This window comes from Pavona decussata, unplaced genomic scaffold (genome assembly GCF_977016875.1).
Source record: "Pavona decussata unplaced genomic scaffold, jaPavDecu1.1 SCAFFOLD_27, whole genome shotgun sequence".
NCBI lineage: Eukaryota > Metazoa > Cnidaria > Anthozoa > Scleractinia > Agariciidae > Pavona > Pavona decussata.
In genome coordinates, this window is record NW_028145450.1 from 2,467,935 (window position 1) to 2,487,760 (window position 19,826).

The window sequence follows — 19,826 nt, forward strand, 5'->3', positions numbered from 1 at the left end:
CATTTTTGTCGAGTATTTTTGTGAGGCAGAAGCACTAAACATTATTCGAGCATTTTAGTAGCCTTTTTGCTCCCAAAAATATTTTTCTTTTGGGAGAAATATAAAAATATATTTTAGAGAAAATGACAACTGAAACTCGATAAACATTTTTGATGAAACAACAAGCAGCCAAGCATCAAAGTCAGGATGAATAATTAACAGATAATTTCAAGTTGTTTTACTTGTGTTACATTATATTTTAGTTGTATAAATCAGTAATAATGTTGTAGGGGTCAGTTTATACCCTGTTGAATTAATTGATAACATTAATTACTAAAGTAGGCAGGCGTATAATGACTCATTATCCGAGCATTTGGGGAATCAAAGCATCATGTGCAAAAGCCTAATAATTTTACCATCCTGTCTGTCTGTTTTACTGCGGCTTTGAAGGATGCGTCGATCACTCAATTTATGTTTTCTTTTTTGGTTTGGGAATGCAATCTTTACAGCTTCTGAACAGCTTGAAATGGAACAAAAAAGCTAAACAAAAAAAAAAAATCAAAACAAAACGTAACACGTCGACAACACGATGCCGCTTGCCGTTGTTGTTCTGCGTTTGTCTCGAGTTTTTTTTTGCGTTTCTTCTGTGTTTGATTTTTCTTCGGAGAAACTAACACTACTAATTTGAGCTGCTCTGGAATTCGACGTCAAAACGGCTACACATTTGTGTATGTATTTGTAAGCTGGCGTGAGTGGATTTTGTAAATTTACTTAAAGTTTGAATCGCTCAAAAATAAAATCGCTCCCGCAAGCTTCAATCAACGAGACAGAGCAACACAGTTCAACACGGTGCTGATAGTTTTGGGCGTTTTTCCTCATTTTGAATCTGCCAAAAAGGGCCTAAATATCGCATTTAACCGAGGCAATGAAGGCTTTATTCAGAGCCGACAGAGCTGAAAGGTCGAGACAGCAAAAAACAAATCGTAATGTTTAAGAAGATTAATTCTGTCACTTAATCATTAGTAATTATGCATGTTTCGCCTAGTTGTTATATAGTCCTAACGGTTTTTCAAATATTCTATAACGGACGATGATGTTGTAACATCGAAACATGTCTTATAAATTAAAAAAATGTGGTAATCTTCTAAAAACCGACAGCTAGCAGAGCTATTTAAAAAAACTGCCCAACACAAAAGGAGGATGGCAAAGCTGTGGTTCGATAGGCGTTTTCAAGAAAATATTGAAATGAACGGTAAAATTAATGATTAAATGCAAAGGTTTATTTATTTATTTATTTTGGCCATTTAAAGCGTTTAAGTGCCAACATCAAGCTCTTTTCAACGCTTCATTCACATAAGTAGAACGTGTGAACATAGTAATCAGAAAAATTAATCATATTATTTTTTAAAATAATAGTCATGCATGCAATTTACAAATCAAAAGGTAATAAACGAGTAATGTTTACGTATGCGTGTTTGGCCGGTCATTTCGTACAGTTAGAAGGTTGAACTCTTGTAAGATTCCTTTTAATCTTAAACTGGAGTTAATGGTTGCAGTCCCGCCACGTATCAGTTGAAGCACGCTCGAGTGTCAAGGGGATTTTCTCCGTTTTTGGTGAAAATGGTGACAAAAATACCTTAAACTAGTTACAAGATAATTTAGCAGAACACCGCGCCGACAGAAAGAAATCAACTGAATTCTTAAAAGAAACAACTCACCATCTATTTCTAGTGTCGATTTTGTAACAAAAATGCGAGAACTTGAAAAAGCTAGCCTAACGGAAAAAAAAAACAGAAATCGATTATTTTCCTAATAGAGGAGTTTTCGTAAGTCTTAAAATCGGATAAAAAAGTGTGAGTCACTCAACAGTCGATCTCTAACTAAAAAAGAATTTGGTCTTTTATAAGCTCTCAGAGCTAAAACAGTTCTTATCGCCTTAAAATGGTATAATTAGAGTAGCGTTTTTCTTCACCTCTCAGCAAAGAGAGATTTCTTTAACAAATAACATTGTTTCCAAAGTTTTCGTAAGGATTTTACTTCAAGAAACATTTTGGAAAAAAGGAAATGACTTGATGGTATTTAGTTTCTTTACAACATGTCGAGGTATGACACAGCGTATTGTAAAGAGAAACAGAGATATGGAATATGCGAAAACTTGAAAAAAGTTAGCCTAACTTTTTTTCATGTTGCAGTCCTTAACGACCCTGTTCATCCGTGGCTGGAGACACTCATCAACAGTTTTAGTACCTTGGGTGGTAATTCGAAACACAATAGGTTAAGTTCTGTCGAAAATAATCGACAAAGCTTTAAAAAAGGGATACTGCAGTTTGAGATGGCTTGTTACTATCGGTAACAAAATTTCAGCTCTTTTTCTTTATCTGGAACTGCTACTCAAAGTATCCTCTTCGTATGAGAGAAGTGTAATCGGTTAACGGATTGCAACTAAGCACGGTCATTCACTCCCGTGCATTTATAAGGAAAATACATTTCAAAAGGTAACGTGCCATTAATTTTGCGCTAATTTTTAACAGGATATAACATGAGATTTTACAGCTCTACACTTTATGTCTGCTTCCCTGGTTTATATACCCTATGTACCAGAAGCTTTTCATGCGCGGTTTCCGGTACGTTTCGAGTCTTCAAAAGTGACCCGCGCGAAAAGCTTCGTCTCCCGTGTGCCGAAGACAGCAAAGCTCCTTGTCGCACATGAGAGAAAAGAGAGATTTCTTTAACAAATAACATTGTTTCCAAAGTTTTTGTGAGGATTTTACTTCAAGAAACATTTTTGAAAAAAGGAAATGACTTGATGATTACGTGAAATAAGTCAACTGTTGATGGAAGCGTGGAGCGAGGTCATGGTTTAATCAGAGGATGCGTTGTTAGATGGATCAGTGGATGAGTGGATGATCGGCATGAGTAGCTGAAAATATTATACAAAAGATCAATTAAGGCGTTAATGGGTTAGTGGAAGGGTGTACCAACGATTTTCCGAATGCGTGGTTCAATTGTGGACCATTGCGTGGGAGAACTGAATAAATGACACAAGTGGAAGTGGGGGAGAGAGCGAGTGAGATAAAGTGGGATAGAGTGGGATTGAGTGCGATTGAGTGCGATTGAATGTGATAGAGCGAGATAGAGTGGGATAGAGTGGGAGTAGAGTGGGGGTAGAGTGGGAGTACAGTGGGATAGAGTGGGATTGTGCGGGATACAATGCGATTGAGTGCGATTGAATGAGATAGATTGAAATAGAACGAGATAGAGTGGGATAGAGTGGGAGTAGGGTGGGACTAGAGTGGGACTAGAGTGGGATAGAGTGGGATAGAGTGGGATTGTGTGGGATAGAGTGGGATAGAGTGGGATAGAGTGGGACTAGAGTGGGATAGAGTGGGATTGTGCGGGATACAGTATGATTGAGTGGGATTGAGTGGGATAGAGTGGGATAGAGTGGGATAGAGTGGGATTGTGTTGAATAGAGTGGGATAGAGTGGGATACAGTGGGTTACAGTGGGATACAGTGGGATTGAGTGGGATTGAGTGGGATTGAGTGGGATTGAGTGGGATTGAGTAGGATAGAGAGGGATAGAGTGGGACAGAGTGGAGAGTGGGATAGAGTGGCATTGAGTGGCACTGAGTGGCACTGAGTGGGATTGAGTGGGATTGCGAAATAGAGTGGGATTGAGTAGGATAGAGAGGGATAGAGTGGGACAGAGTGGAGAGTGGGATAGAGTGGCATTGAGTGGCACTGAGTGGCACTGAGTGGGATTGAAGGGGATTGCGAAATAGAAATTATAAGTAGAATTGAGCCCTATGTTAGTCAAATTGTGGGGGTGCGAACTCATGAGCGTGCACTTAGTATACTGATTCCGCCCAACCATCCGGGTGGTGTCGCACTTATATAGGCAAATAACAATAGCTTGATGACAAACCAATCAGAAGCGAGTGGTGTCATGATCAGTACATACTAACCAATAGGAAAGAAGCAATACAAACTTATTAAGCACATAACTTGAGATAATAAAAATGGAATAAATTTAGTGACTAAAGCGGCTAGCAGGTAAATAACAGCACAATCACAATAATGTTAAAAAATTTCGTGTTTGCTAAACTCTGCTACTGGATAAGTTTTAAGAAAGAAATAACAAGTGGTATTTACAGCATACGAGCAATTTGAAATCTAGTATTTGATCAAGGATCGCCAGCAAAACTGACCAACATTCGGTTCAGTCTTCAAACACTGAGGGCCGTTGCCGAACTCCATCCACCGATGCGTTGCAGTCATTGAAATTTTTGTTAAACATTTAAAAGAAAATTGGTTGTCAAAAGCTTTCCGGCTGGTCCCTTCACAAGCACACAGTCTTGTGTTCGATCATGACCCTTGAAAGGATCTTATGCTGTTTAATTTATTGCTATAACGGATCCAGCCTTAAGTATTTCCCTGCATGTGTCTGTATTACGTACGCCAATCTTGTCATCGTTTCAATTCTTTCACTGAAAACCCTCAATCACTGAAGTTAATATGTGTATGGAATCTAATGTATCTACCATCATTCAAGTGAAAACTACTGGGGATCTCTTTGATGTAATCCTATAATAGTTTTGCGAATTAATAATTGTTCCCGTTGAAAAAGTGCGTCCCTTTATCAGAGGCCGAAAAGATTATGAAGAAATTAACTGAATTAAATAACGCTCAAATTCTAAAGGTATGTGTCTGCAGTATTTCACGATTTATTTTATGCTTTTGTTTTTGTTTTGTTTTTGTTTTTTTTTTGAAATCGTGTGAACTGACAAGTCTTACTGCTAAAAAATATCTAACATGCAAATTTGCTAAGAGCAAAAGGTGTTTGAAACGATTGCTTAGAAATATCAAGGCGCGGGAACCCCCTGGGAGCTTGTTTGTACACGAGTATTTATCAATTGCTTTCAACACCTCAAGTGATCTGAATCTAAAATCCATTCTTCATGAAACAACAACAAGAGAAAATACACAGTAAACAGTTATTTTGGTGACAGAGGAGTTCTCCAAAGTCTTATAATTGGATGAAAAGGTTTCACTCAACAGTTGATCTATCTAACCGACTAAAAGAGAATGTGGCCTTTTGAAAGCTCTCAGAGCACAGTTCTTATCGTCTTAAAATGTTATTAAGTCTCTTTACAACATGTAAAGGTGCCACACACCACACTGCAAAGAAAAACGGGGACATGGAATGGAAGAGGAATTTGACATGGCAATCGTCATATAAAGAAGGAAAGATGACAGCCGCTTTTTTCTAAGGGCAGAAGAGGAACGTCCAAGGTCTTAAAGTAAGTTTTTAAAACTGGTTTTTCATTTGTAAAATAATTACTCTTTGGTTATGGCATTTGGTTTTTTACAACAAAATACCATGTCCTCTTGGTAAGTTATTTTACATTGTAGAGATATACCGAGTATGGCGGGACATCAACATTTACATTGGTAGCGGTGGAATATTTTCTTGAAAGACATTACCTGCCTCAAATGTTCGGAAAAAGAGCTCGTCTGTGAAGAAACACTAGAGTTTTCTTTATAAGGAAAGTTCCCCTCTAACTTCGAAACAAATGACAACCAACCCGTTTCGTTTTTAGAAGGGCAAAAATGTGGTTTGCAGTCGGAGCTTTAGCCCTTTGTAGACCGGGCATTTTTTTTTTCTTGTCTCCTGGGACGCAGGGGGCTAGCGTTGATTGTGGTACACTCCATAACTTCGCAAGTACATAAGCTATGGCAGTGAGATTTAAAGGATTGATATTACGTCCAAAGATGTCTCCTTTAACTTCAGCATGTTTAACAGTTGTTTAACTATACAAGGTTAAGAATTTGCCTGTTCACAGCGCGTGTTCTCTCAACAAAACACGTTTAAAAGTGTAAAGAGGGTTAAAGCCAATGTGGACCATAGTTTTGTATCAAAAGCATGGGGGTGGGAAGGGAAGGGTTTTTGACACTTTGAATTGAAGTCAGTCGAATTTGATTACTTAGCTTCTCAAGGCTGGAGTGGTTGTGACTGGAGGAAAGTTGTGGCAGTAAGATGCCTGGCATTAATGGTGGATTGGCTGATGGCGCGCATGGCTGGTATTTGTGAAGGCCTGGTGAGGATTTTTATGTGGTAAATAAATCTGAAGTGGGAAATTTTAAACGTGTTTCGTTGAGAGAGCACGCGGTGTGAACAAGCAAATTCTTAACGTTTTATAGTTAGACAACTGTTAAACATGCCAGTTTTACATTTTGGTGTGAATGGGGTGTTAGTCAGTATGTTAAAGAGCTACAGCAACTTAAGCTTAGGGTGATGTTATATTGGAAGATTCGCAACCACGATTATAGCGCAACAATCAGTTGCGCTAAAAGTTGATGCTGTGTAACATAGGAGCGCGGGTCAGGAGCTCCTGGCGCGGTCGCTTTTTTGCGTTGCGAGTTTTTGAACCATGGCAGTCCAAAAATGTTGAAGAGTTTTAGCAACCGCTGGACCGGCTGGGTGACACAAAGATGAAAAAAAACTTTTACTTTTTGGAGAAGAAATTCGGTGGAATAGTAATTAACTGTACTAAAGAACAGAAGGAAACAGCTCTGCGAGAACTTGAAGCACATGTTGGCTAAGCTTTGAACACAGCGCAACTAAAGTTGAGTACATACAAAGTTGCTGCTGAAAACAGCGTTAGAACAAAGGCTCTTCCGCATCTTCACTCCTCGACCGCCATCTTTTTTGTTTACAAAATGGAACCTTGTGACCTGGGTACTAGTACTAATGTTTCGCGCGCGATTTGTTACGATAAAAATCGTCTCTTATAACATACATTAAAAATCGACGCTGTGTTAGGCAAAAATCGTCTTGCGAATCGTCCCTTGTAACATCGCCTCTAAGACAGATCAGTACAAGCTCACTGCTTTTCCTTCTTTTAACTTGAACTCAAGTGACTATTTTTGTTTCCTTTTGTGTGTAATAAAATTCTTGGTGACACTGTATATTGAAATAAAGTATCCATTGAATAAAAGAGACTGGTGGGATAGATCGCCAAATAGATTGACAACAACTTTGAACCTTTTATACGTTTTTATATCCAAACGGATCCAAATTTCAATTAATTACTTTTAAGAACAAAAGCGCACGTGAAAGCAGTGAACCTGACTGCGAACGCACGCGTCGAGTAATTCAGCAGGGATCTAAACAATGACCGCAACTAGAACGGGACGACAGAAAATAACAGAAGCGATGGCTCCCACATTGCGTTATGTATTTTTGAACAATTCTCTACCGTCTTCTACAGAACTAGAATGGGAACATGTGCAAGGAAGCAATGCTTGCCGCTGTGTTTTGACAGCTTCTTTACGGATCATAACCCTTGTGCATAAAGATGTCTATTCAAAACGCGTTAAAACTTGAATTGCTAAGTGTGCGCTGAAGGAAGTAGAAAGAAGAGTTGTAAGCGTCACTGGAAAAGCTGTTGAAATCAGTTTACTGTCTGCGAATAGTTGAAACGCAGCGAACAAACTTCAGCTCGTGCAAGATGGAAGCATTCAAGGTGTTTGTGGTGATGGCTGTTATGTTGCTTTCCTTAAAGAACATTTCAGTCTCTGGAGGTAATTTGTTTTCACTGATTTCATGCAGGCGTGGGCGTAAACATCTGTTCGATTGGCTTAATTCTTCGGCGGTAATATATAAATCAACACAACGATCACAAAATGCGAAATATATCTTCAATTTGGTATATCCGAAACATATATTGATTTTTAGGCTTGTCTTTCAAAGTGTAATATAAAGACTGTTTACTCTATTTTCATTATTAAATTTAGTTCGCGCCTCGATACGAGCTAAAATTGAATTTGAAGAAAAACACTTTTTGAGCCTATTGATTCAAAACGTTACGTCCTAATACGGTGCTCATGTAATGAAGATGTCTTCCTTTTAAATTCCGATCAAATTATATTGTCAAATTTATCAGTTATGAAAGACCTTTCCTTTGTTTCTTCTTTGTTTGCCTCGTGTCTGTTTTTTCAAAGCTTTCGAGCTTCGGGCAGCAGTCCTTGATATTTGCATCATTTGCCACTCGTTGGCCATACAATGTATATCAAGCTTCTTTAGGCGACTTGTTCAAGTTGTTCAACTTGCGTCTTACTGCGGCTTCTACAAATTACTGATAAAACTCATTAAACCGTTAAGCGGCCGATGATTCCAAATAATTGCTTATCTTTGCCATATTCATTCAAAGCACAAAATCAGTAATAAACCTATAACATTTGACATGTCAGTTATTATAGCCCAGAGGTGCTTAAGGTCCCCCGGCACTTTGCTAACATACTCTCACTAAGGTATTTCAAGAGGAAATGGGTCCCCCAAAATAGGCTGATATATTAAATAAACACAACTTGATTGCGCTTTGTCAATTTTGGAATGATTTCCAAAAATTTGCGATAGCCGGCGGCAAAAATAGTAAACGTGGTCAATAATTTTTTTCTGCTGTTTATTACCGGTACAAAAAGGTACCAGCTTAGTTAAATGTCGCTGAAACAGCTTTAAAAAGTTCCATTATAACCATACAAGCAGCAAAGAACACAACACTTTGGGACACGTACTAGCTAAGAAAGTTCTTTTTTTTTAAAAACAAATTAAATCAACAGGCATTGTATGGTTAAAAATTTGCAAAACTAACTTGGGCTAAGTTATCTTAAAAAAAGCGACGATAATCTTTTCGCTTATTATTTGGAAAACTAACTTGGGCGAACGCCGTTTTCACGCCGTATGATATCATATGCTCAACTCAACAATATACCCATCTTTCTTTACAGGAAAGGTTCCTCGCCAGGAGTCAGGCCTCGAGGAATTAGGAAAACGGATCGCGCTCTTGGAGGACGAGATTCCAGTTCCCAGCAATACCACAGAAGACTTGGAAGAGAATAATCTTGAGCCGAATCCGCCAGGCAACACCAGGTCAAGAAACCGCCAACGCCCGGGACGTTGAGACAAAATGCCAAGGAGCTAATGTTGATGTCTGCATGACTCTTCATGTTATGCACGTGTAGTATGCAAATAAACTGTGACCTATAACCGCTTCATCGCGCGCTAGCTGCATATGTAATTTTATGTTATATCCACGGCATTTATTTAATCATCCGGAAATGAAAAAAAAAAATACAAAAAAATACAAAAAAACGTCACTCAGTTTCTGTTAGCCTACCTGAGCAGCATTCGTTTCCTCAGTTCAAGCGAGTGCGAGAAGATGGCTGCTTTATTTGCCTGCGCACCTTTGCCTTCAGCGCTCTCGAAAGGCAGCGATTGCTACGCAGAGTACTTTTCTGACCACCGATTAAATATCAGATAAATAAACGCTAATTTGCGAATAAAACGTTTGCTTACTTGTACGTTTCTAGTGTTCTTTTCCTTTGTCAGTTAAAACTGGTACTATTACCTCAAGAACGCGGGAATGAGATTTACAGGAGTGTGGAAAACACGACACTTTTCTGAATTTTGATGGTATGTCTCGGCCGTTACAACATTTAACGTCAGTTACGAAAGAAGTTACAGCATTGAATTTGAAATACATTTCTAATTAGTGTTATTGATATAATTTCAAATTCAATTCTGTAGCTAGTTATCGTAACTGACAATGGCTCTTGTAACGGCTGAAACTGATTTGTCTTCAGAAGTTAAAGTGTTTTTTTTTTTCAAAATTATAACTTGTTTCCTCCTGTCAAGATCCTTTGGTAATACAGAGGTATTTTTTGCACAGTTAATGACTACATGGGATAAGCAGATTTCAGCCTAGGCTATTGGAATCCAAAAAGAAATCCACGCATTTTTTTTAAATAATATTAAAAAAAAAGGAAAAGGAAAGAAAAGCAAAGAAAAAAACTGTGAAATAACAACAATGTATGCAGGCGCTCCTCTCCAAATTGAAACTTTTATTTAAAAGTTATGTCAATGTGCTTATTTTAGATTTCAACTGAACTGAGTTCCGCCTCATGTCATGGATTACGTCATCCATGAGGTGAAATGGCCCTTTGTGTGAGCCCGCGATCTGCCCCACTGGTTGCCATAGAGACAATTGATGACCGCTCAGTGTTCCGCCGGAGAGCAACAGGAGAGAAAAGCGCTTTGAGGTATGAACAGTCTTTGAACCTGAAATCAGTCCTCTTATATGGGGTAAAATGGTCCTTCCATTTGAGCGACAGCCCCTCTTGCACAAGAGATACGCCACTCTTTCTTCTCCTGAGCTAACGAGGTCTTATGCAGATGAAAATGACGACTCAACAAGAGGCGAAGAGTACGCGAATTTTCTCAAGTAAGCAAGCGTCTGTTTACGGTTCACTCTCGCAAGTTGATGTATAATTTGGGACTAACTCTTTCTTGATGGCGGGCGTTACTTCTCATTGATTTTTCGTTATCTTTTCTAGCTAGTGCAATACTCCGGCGAGCTTTGATTAATGTTTAGCACTTACCGTGCCGGAGTGAAATTATGTCGCGCGTTGGTTTCACATTTCACTAATTCAAAGATTGAGTGATCATCTTCATCAGACAAACAATAATTTTCATATGTTATTTTTATACTTGGATCGTTACTTTGTTAAATGTCGGGAACGCTTGGAAACTAACCATTTTAGATATCTGGTAAAATATTAAAGAATGAGAAAAAATTGGGCTCAAGTTTAAGCTTAATAATTAGGCATTAGCTAGGCTAAATTTTTAATTAAGGTTGTTTCCAGATTAAAACCTCTGCGGTTCTTAAGCCATTGTGGTAGTTAATCCAAATGGCATTAAATTTTTATACACTCTTTATAGTTGAAAAAAAAAATAGATAAAAAAAGAAAGAATAAAACTAGACATTTGCTAGGTTATAAACTGAGGGAACTAGTTGCTTGTAACTTGTAACTAGTAATAAAATACACTTCATAGTTCAATGACCATTTGATAACGTTTTGCATCATCATAATGCAAAGAAAATGGAAAATAGTAACCACTTGTGCTATATTTGCCCTGCTCAGGCACGCAGTTTCTTAAAACTGATTAAACCGTCTACATTAGTTTAGTGACAGTTGCATTAATGCAATCGAAGCAAAACGTTTCACAACAATCCTAAAATTATTTTAAAATAAAATGGTTAGAGATCACAGCTAGGGGAAAAAAGACAAGCAGTTCAAAGTGTTTGAGTATTAATAAAGACTAATTAACAATTTGATTTCGAGCCTAAATTATCTTTTCAAAGTAGACAGTATGTGATCCTTTGCACAATAATTATTTGTTTTTAACCCAGAATTAAAAATTGACACTTAGTTGAACATTAAGGCATTATACTGAGTACAGTTTGTACGTGCATACAATCATAATTATAATTTCTCAAATTTGGAAAATTAAATGGATAAAAAAATTTTTCTCTCAGCTTGGCCTCATCCCATTTGGCAATTTAACAGTTAATTTACACTGTATGGTACTTTCTCATGCATGTCAAGTTGTTATTTTTCATGTTAATTGTCTTGAAGTAGTACCCAATTTTATGACCAAATTACAAGAACTATGATTAATATACATCTCCTAGGCTTGAGTCAATTCCTCTGGGACCAACAGCCGGGCAGATAGTCAGAAGGGGGCAATTATGTCACATGTGAACTTGAAACCCTCCCTGTCTTGTAAACTAATTATTGCTAGTCCTAATCAATTTCACTTATGAAGTCTTTGTCCAGTCTATCTACCCCTGGGTCTCTGCATGAGGGTGGTAGGGCTTTAGTTGGAACAACACAATTATTTCAAGTTGCCCAGGAAAAGTAAATCCTGCAGATTTAAAGTTTGTGATAATGGCAAAATTAATGTCATAACAAGTGTACATAGTTAAGCATAATAGATCTCTGATTGAAGGTAATAACAAGTAAAGAATGTAGACTGCCATTATCATCAGTCATCATGTAAAGAGCAAATGAATTAACTGTATTATTATTCAAGTGATTTGTTTAGAGTGTCATTTTTAATACCAGTTTTCCTTCAACAAATAGGTCACTGGCAAGTGGACAACGCCAAGATGCTGGAGTGTCAAAGTAGGTTTTTTTTTTAAGAGAACCATTAAATTTTTCATTTTTTGGGGGAATAAAAGGTGTTGCTGGGGTGTGGTGTGGTTGACGAGGGGACTAGATCAGACACAATTTAAAATTGGGACAGGTTGCGAGTGCCTGGTCTGTGGAGAATGTTACCATATCCCAGATAAAATATATCCCATAAATGCCTTATGGAGTTATCTGTTATACATGTGTAACTAGTCATCAACAACTGCTTAAAACTTGGGCTTCATAATATAGCTAATAATTGGTATCCCTGGGGTGCATATAAACACATGTACATGACTGTGTAATAAATTATGCATTATTATTAAAAACTGGATTTGTAGAATGCAATTTTGGGGATTTGATTGGCTTAGCAGTAATTCCAAAATTTAGGGTTTTAACTTTTGTTTTCCGTCTACTTGTGAATGGTTCAATCAGCTTTGGTTGAAATTCATTGTTCTTGTCCTGCAATTTGATTGGCCAGTTTTGTTTAAGTGACCCGGGTGACAGAAGTCGCAATGTAAAATTTAAAGGTCTTTTTTGAAACCTTTGTTGTAGACCAAAGCCAACTACAAAATGGCAGCCAGGTGGCACATCCCCAGGGACTAGAGACTCAAAGCAGGTTAAGAAATCAAATGGAATGGTAGGGTTACCACAGAAAAGTAATGGCTTACTGCAAGTCACCTTAACTGCCAGGCGCAGCATGCAGAAACACCAGGAAATGATGAGAGTTATTGAGGTGAGTGTCATTCTGTTTTAAGAAGAAGATTACCAGTTAAAGGCCAAGCCACATGCAGTTGTCAACTGTTGGAGAAATTAATAGATCCCATTTGGCCAGGCATGCGTCTGCATTATGATAAGAGCCCTGTAGATGCCATACACTGTAAATCTTAAAAAAAATAAAAAAGCATTTGAGGATGCTAATTACAGATTTTAAATATTTTGTTTTTTCTCAGATCATAACACTTTCTCAGTAATGTTTGAGTTGATTACTAAAGTTTTCACTGAGACTACAAGTACGAGTACACTGCATCAGTTTATTCTTTAATCTCAGTCAGACTTCTGGGATACATGGGGGGTAGTGCTTGACTGGGGAAGGGGGTGGCTTAATTACAGATCTACAGCAGTTTTCTAGCATGTGATAATTACCTGAGTGGCAACAAATGAGTTATTTAACTAACTACATGTACAGTGTACATGCAAGTCGGCTCCCAATGTAAAGTTTGTTGTCCTCTACGTGTAGGACCATATGTTGCAGCACAAACAAGAGGAGAGAGAACTGAAAAGACATGAGGGTGACGTCATCAAAAAACAACATCAACTGAGAAGAACTATGGAGGATATTAATAACAGTAAGTCCAGTGTTTAGTGGAGCTTTCATTGTCAAGGGTACTTTAAAGACACCAAAAGTTGTTGGAGTGACTGTGCAGTTCCTGAAAAAATCCATACCCACCTCATGTACTGTAAGGTTATTGGGAATTTCTAGTGGGAGGGGGTCTTAGAAGCCAAAATTTTAGAAGTAAAGTATGAAGCAAAACTGGAATTTTCCTAACCTAACCCCCCCCCCTCCCCCCTCAGAATGGATTTCAGGAGGGTGTTGCAGTGGGAGGAGGGGTGGGGGCAAAGCTCAAAGGCCAAAAAAAAATTACAGGGAGGTATGAAGCTACCTGGAATTTCCAGGAGGGTGGGGGGGGGGGGTGTAGGGGGCTTATGGTAGAAAAAATTCCTTCCTTGGAGGGGGTAGTGATCATTGAATGTTCTACAAAATGAGCTCACTGACTGACCACACAGATCTCCATAGCTCAGCAGTAGAGCAATTTTCAACTGGTAATCTGGAAGCTAAGCTGACGTTGGTTTGATTCCCATTGGGGACAAGGAATTTCCTTTTTTTTTTTTTTTGAGAAAATCTTTTGGTATAATTAATAAAGCAAGAACTTAACCCATAACGCACCGTGCCGGGCAAAACCGGCCGTGATTTTGCGCATGATCGCTTTCGTTTCGTGTTTGGGTCCTGCCTCCCCCAAGAAGGGATTTTTTTGTCCCCTATTGTTCTCATTGTCTTCAGAAAAGACAATCAGAATCCACTTACTGCGCATATATTTATAGGTCTTAGGGGGACCTAGATAAAAGCTAGAGCTTTTTGTCTACACAAATCTGTGAACAGAGCTAATATCTCACCCCTCAAATTGCAATAATTAGATGCTGATTTTTAGCAAGTAGTTATTTAATTTTCATGTTGCTCTTTCCGAATATCTTAACAAATCCATTATTTCAAAAATTCAAATATTTGTGATGTCACACTTTAGAACTCTTTTTTTATCAGGTGTCTACAGGAAGATGAGGGCCGAAGAAGCTCGATTGAGTGAAAACAACCAGGGAATGGAGAAAGTGAAACAGCAGCATTTCATCCAGGAAGATAAGGTTTGCTTTTCTATAGCTACAATGTTTCCCATTACACTGTACAATTTAATGTGTTATAAGCTTTAATTTATAGTTTAGAACATTGTTTTGGGTCAAACACTGTATGTTTGGCTATCCCTTTACATGTACTTGCTTTTCATAAATTTACAACTGTGAATGAATCAAAACAATTACATGTAAGGGGGTGTTTACATGTGAAAACTCGCACCGGTGCGAGTTTGATACCGGCATGACATTGTGATTTCATACCGTGTTTACATGAAGGGATACTTTTTGTCGACCGACGTGATTTTGGCGCCATATTGAATTGAATGTCGAAGACTGCTCATGCACTATCCATTCCAGACTCCCGGGAGAGTGATTTCATGCTGGAGTGAACGGCCGTACTGCGTTTACATGACATCGAAACGAGTTTTCGTACCAGAATGAAAATCTCGCTCCGGTACAGTTACCGGGGGGAACTCGCACCGGTATGACTCGCTACGGTATGAGATTTTGTGCTGACATCATGTAAACGAATACAGAGCCACAAGAGAGAACTGGAGTGAACCCGTACCGGAATGAAAGTCGCGCCAGTATCATGTAAACACCCCCAAAGTCATTTTTAATTAAATTTAAAATGGGTGCCATTTTAGGTATATTTTTTTTTTACATATTTTCAAAACTCTGCTGCTTAAAATTGGAACAAGTGTTTTTTTGAAAGGGAGAGGAATGCATACATGTACTTAAGTTACAAAATTATATAAAATATATAATGTAGGGTCAGTAGACAGTTTTAGGTGTTTAACAAAACCACGTTCTTAAAGCCATTTTTAAGTAAATTGCCAACAGTCATATCTAAACATTGTCTGCTGTTGACAGTAACAGACTAGAAAACTATTTATCTACTTAAAATAAACCACTTATCAACAGATTTGGAGGCCCACTAATTGTCTTAAGCTGCGGCCTTAGTTAGACTCTGTTTAAATAACTGGCCCATAGGTTTTATTAAGTGAACAACAGACATGTCATACACTGTAGTTAAAAATTATCTGCCTTTGTCTTTCTTTAATAAAAAGATTCATTTTTATTTCCAGGTAAACAAGACCAGGATTGAGAGAAATGTGTCTGCTCGTTTGAAATTTAAGGATAAAGACAGGAAAGCTGCTTCAGAAATGTAAGTATGAATATTTTTAGTGAGAACTCACTACTGGCCCGTCTTCCTATTATAATTAAGAAATATAGCAGTTTTATTTTAGTGTCAAAAGTAAATTTGCATTTGCTTTAGTTTTGCTTCACTGTGCTCTGTGATTGGTGAACCAACTGTGTAATTGGCGAGCAGAGCCTGGGAAGAGTGCCAAAACTACCAAGGGGACCCCATGTTAGGCTGTATAGTGTGGAGGAGGAGAGTGGTGGTTTCCCCAGGTTGCTGTCATCGTCACAAACCAAGATGGCGGCATTTTGATTGAAGCATACAATCTCGACAATCAGGAAAAATAGGGAACTGTAAACAGTAACAAAAACATTTACTAATAAATTAATTAAAAAAATACTAATGATGTCTGCTCAATTTATGTTCTGGCCCCAGTTGTTCAAAGGCCGGATAACTTTATCCGCTGGATAAGGCACTATTCAGGGTCTAAAATATACTTCACGTGAAACGTTGTCCAAGGTTTTCGTACACTCCCAAACTAATAATTACTGTGGTTAGAGTATGCATATTTGCTTGTATAGGGGAAAATACTGAAATCTTTGCACAGATTGAAACTGTCGGATAGTGACTTAATAATCCACCGGATAAAGTTATCCGGCCTTTGGACAACTGGAGCCTGTACTTTAAATTGTATTTCAGCACTGAAGCAGAATTTCAATACTGCAAGGCAGCTAAGAAATTAGAGCTCACTCGGACAGAAGTGTTTGCATTGACACAACAATTTGAAGCAAGTCTGAAGAAAATTGAGGTTAGTTCAGTTGTGTTTAAATAAATGCAATTTTGTGCATGTGACTAACACCACACCTACAATAACTGTGTGGTCACACCTGCTATCTAATAAACGTTGACTGTGTTAATGAAAACCACTTACTAACAAAAAAAAAGTTCAAAGCACGTTCTTAGGGCTATTGTTCAATTTACTTTTGGGGAGAGTTTGATTTCTCCCTTTTCAGGGGTGGGGTGGGGGGTTGGTTTGGAGAACATCTTATTGGAGGAAATTTTACATTGTATGTTTTCTGTTTCAAAAGTAACTGTTGTTGCCTCTGACATAACATGAAATAGGTTAATATTCAATGAGATACGAGTTCAGAGGCTAATACCCTCCTAAGGCAAGCTTGCAGAAAAAATATAAAAAAAAAATTGTTTACTTTTTCAAGGTCCCAAAATATGGAATTATTTACAAACTTTTATAATTAAAGCAGCCAGTCAAGTTAATGCACATTTTTAAACGACTGACAAGGAGAAAGAAATCCAAGCATTGCCTATTTTTTGTCTGTTTGTTGATTTCACCACACACCTTTCAAAAAAAGCAAAATAAGAGTACAAGAATGTATATATTTCAGAGAAAGTGATGGGGAAGCCTTAGGAGAAACCATATACATGCAGGGCTTTAATTATAGAATAAGGCTTCCTTATTGCAGAGTTATTGCACATGCTTGGCACATGTATACACATGCTTCACTTTTAATACATGTATGAAAGATGCAAGAAGAAATGTAGATTTACTCGCCACTACTTCATTTTTATATTGTTGCTGTTTTTTTTCCTAATTTACTTATCTTTGTCGATGATTTCTTTTTGTTAATTCGAATATATCTATGTTACTCCATGATCTTGGTTTATCAGTTGTCGTTTATTTTTTACCTTTTGTAATTTTTTTTTGTGAAATGAAAATTAATTATAAAAGTGAAATGAATGCGATTCATACATTAATGGATGAAAGAATGAAGAAGTGAATGCCAATCGGAGTTATGTACACAAGTTATGCAGTTGAGAAAAGAAAGTCTGAAATAAAATTCAGGCTGGAACAGGATTCGAACCGTGACCTAGTTGGGAAAACCTGAAAAAAAAAAAAAAAATTGGCGGTATAGCAGAGGTCAGTGGATTTGAATCGTGTTCAGGCCTGAATTTGTTTTCGCAACTGCATAAGTTGTATACAATATTTAACTTCGATGGTCATTCACTTTTTCAAAATAAAAACAACTAAATGTAGCAGCTTAAACCTAACTAGTTTTTTTTTTGTTGTTGAATTATTTTCCAGGAAAAAGGATTTGCTCTGAAGAAGAGCCTCGCTGAACTGGCAATTGCCGCCAACCAGCTTACGCTCAAAAAGAGAACACAAGAAGTCGATGATGGAAGGTACTTTGTTTTTGACAAAATTAAAAAAATAATACAAGTTTAGCCGTACTGGTACACGGTTTATCATTGTGAACATGGCCACAGCTTATGCATAAGTCATTCCAGTGCCCAACCAATTTTTGTCTAATTTAAATAGGAAGACATGTTCACCATCTGGAGCAAATTTAACACCATCTAGAATGGGTATTGTGGTGATTATGTCACAATTGCCAAATGGTGGCTATCTTGGATTTGCCATCTTATTTTTCTGGATTTTCCTAAAACTTTAGAAAACCGCCAAAATTGACTGAAAAGTAATCAACACCAATGGAAGAAGTACTCTACATCGGTTTTCATTTGGGTGCTGAAAATAATTCGCATTTTCTTTAAGTTTGCTTTTTTGTGATTCATTTGTTAGCAAACTCGCGCCACTTTCTCAACCACAAACACTCGTGACTTGTTCAGATGCATTTTCCCGCGCTTGGTACCGGTTACACGTATTTGCTCTGAATTCTGATTGCCGTTCCCGGTGCTGTTTACCTACATGTACCTTTGTCATGATTGGCCAGAGCAATAACTTTGGTTTTGGTTTTACGACAATCGATTAAAAGCCGCCCTGAGATGAACTAAAACGTAAAAGTTTATACTGTAAGAAAGGTGGATTTTGTTCATTAAAAATGAGAATATTCCAATTTTCGTAAAAATTGATTGTGAAAAATTGGTTGCCATGCTAACGTCAATGACGTAAATACTAACCTACCACATCAAATTGTTCCTAGGTTTGAAGTTGGATGACGTTCTCTGACAGGCCCCATCCACATTAATGTGTTTTCGTTTGAAATCGCCTACTTTTTGATGCATTAATTTTGGCCTACACTAAAATGCCCGAAAGCGCTGACCGAAATGGAGACTTTCGAAAACGGTTTTTAAAAGTGGAGACTTTTGAAAACGCGTTTTTGTAACGCTTCATTTCTAGTGTGGACAGGCGAAAACGAAGACTTTTGAAAACGCGTTTTTATAACGCTTCATTTCTAGTTTGGACAGGCGAAAACGAAGACTTTTGAAAACGCTGACGTAATTTAAAGCGTCACATGTTATCGGTTCCAGTACAAATCGGAGCATCTGTCCAAGAAAGCAGATGATCTTGTGATGTTGTCGTACTTGCTGTTTTCGACCTGTGAATAACCATGACAAGCTTGCGCGACTCCTTCGCGTATTATAATTTAAAAAAAAAGTTATAAACGTACAAAATGCCATTGCGCGCAGAACACGCACCTTCCCGCGGTTTAAGTGGGGTTTAGTTTTTTGAAATAGCTGTATGCATCAGCTGTAACAGTACTTCTCAGCGCGGTTTTGATTTACCCATGTTTACCTTTTCAGATTTGCTAAAGACACAAGCATCAAAGACATTCAGGTCTGATTTTGAGTTAAAGAACTCAAATTTATAGACCCCAAATGTAAAAATGGCTGAGGTTTTAATATTCTTTTGTCTGCATTCAAATTACATGAGGATTGTAGCCTCACTAGCCTTGTTGTAGGTGAAATATTCTTTTGATTTCAAAACTTGAGGACGAGGTTAGTGAGGCTTATTTGAATGGAAACTAATATTAAAATGTAGACCACTTTATGCATGGGGTCTATTGTATCTAGATTAGACGTAGGCTTCAGAAGTGTTTGCCATGTATCTGTTGTTGAAAAAGAAATAATAATTTTTATAATTGGCTACCCTGTAACGGCTTGCACTGTTTTACCGCAGAAATCCTGCAGTAATAATATTCACGTTTCCCAGACTCTTTCCTGGCGACCAACCGCTGGCCAACGAGCCTGAGGACTCTGGGTACTAGATTGTGCCAGTGTCCCAGAGTCTTTCCAGGTGACCAACCGCTGGCCAAATAACCTGGGAACGAGATTGGTGTGACTCGAACCCATAATCTTTGGGTTTTTAGTTCACTGCTCTACCATCTGAGTAACAAAAGGGACAAAGAAACCACGATGGCAACGCTAACGAAAATGTCGCCTGAAAATATAAGTTCGCGTTACTTGTGCTAGTCTTGGGGATTATTCCAATTCGTTAAACTTGTAACC

At 37.9% G+C, this 19,826-nt stretch overlaps 1 protein-coding gene and 2 long non-coding RNA genes across 4 annotated transcripts in view; all 3 read left to right on the plus strand.

Moving 5' to 3' along the window:
- LOC146485312 (uncharacterized) overlaps window positions 1–19,826 on the plus strand; it is an 85,331-nt gene that overhangs the window by 45,005 nt on the left and 20,500 nt on the right. The window lies entirely within an intron of this gene.
- Window positions 7,238–9,343, plus strand: LOC146485317 (uncharacterized). Its single transcript, XR_014863450.1, has 2 exons — window positions 7,238–7,564; window positions 8,771–9,343. It is a non-coding gene; the product is annotated as an uncharacterized LOC146485317 (long non-coding RNA).
- LOC146485318 (uncharacterized) overlaps window positions 10,021–19,826 on the plus strand; it is a 30,306-nt gene continuing 20,500 nt past the window's right edge. The window contains exons 1-9 of one of the 2 annotated variants that reach the window (XM_085103653.1): window positions 10,021–10,263; window positions 11,966–12,007; window positions 12,569–12,749; window positions 13,254–13,362; window positions 14,334–14,431; window positions 15,508–15,587; window positions 16,263–16,371; window positions 17,665–17,762; window positions 19,122–19,155. In XM_085103653.1, the coding sequence (XP_084959779.1) occupies window positions 10,130–10,263; window positions 11,966–12,007; window positions 12,569–12,749; window positions 13,254–13,362; window positions 14,334–14,431; window positions 15,508–15,587; window positions 16,263–16,371; window positions 17,665–17,762; window positions 19,122–19,155 (885 nt within the window). In that variant the 5' untranslated portion in view covers window positions 10,021–10,129. The remainder of the gene's footprint in view (window positions 10,264–11,965; window positions 12,008–12,568; window positions 12,750–13,253; window positions 13,363–14,333; window positions 14,432–15,507; window positions 15,588–16,262; window positions 16,372–17,664; window positions 17,763–19,121; window positions 19,156–19,826) is intronic. The other variant, XM_085103654.1, reaches the window with a different exon arrangement.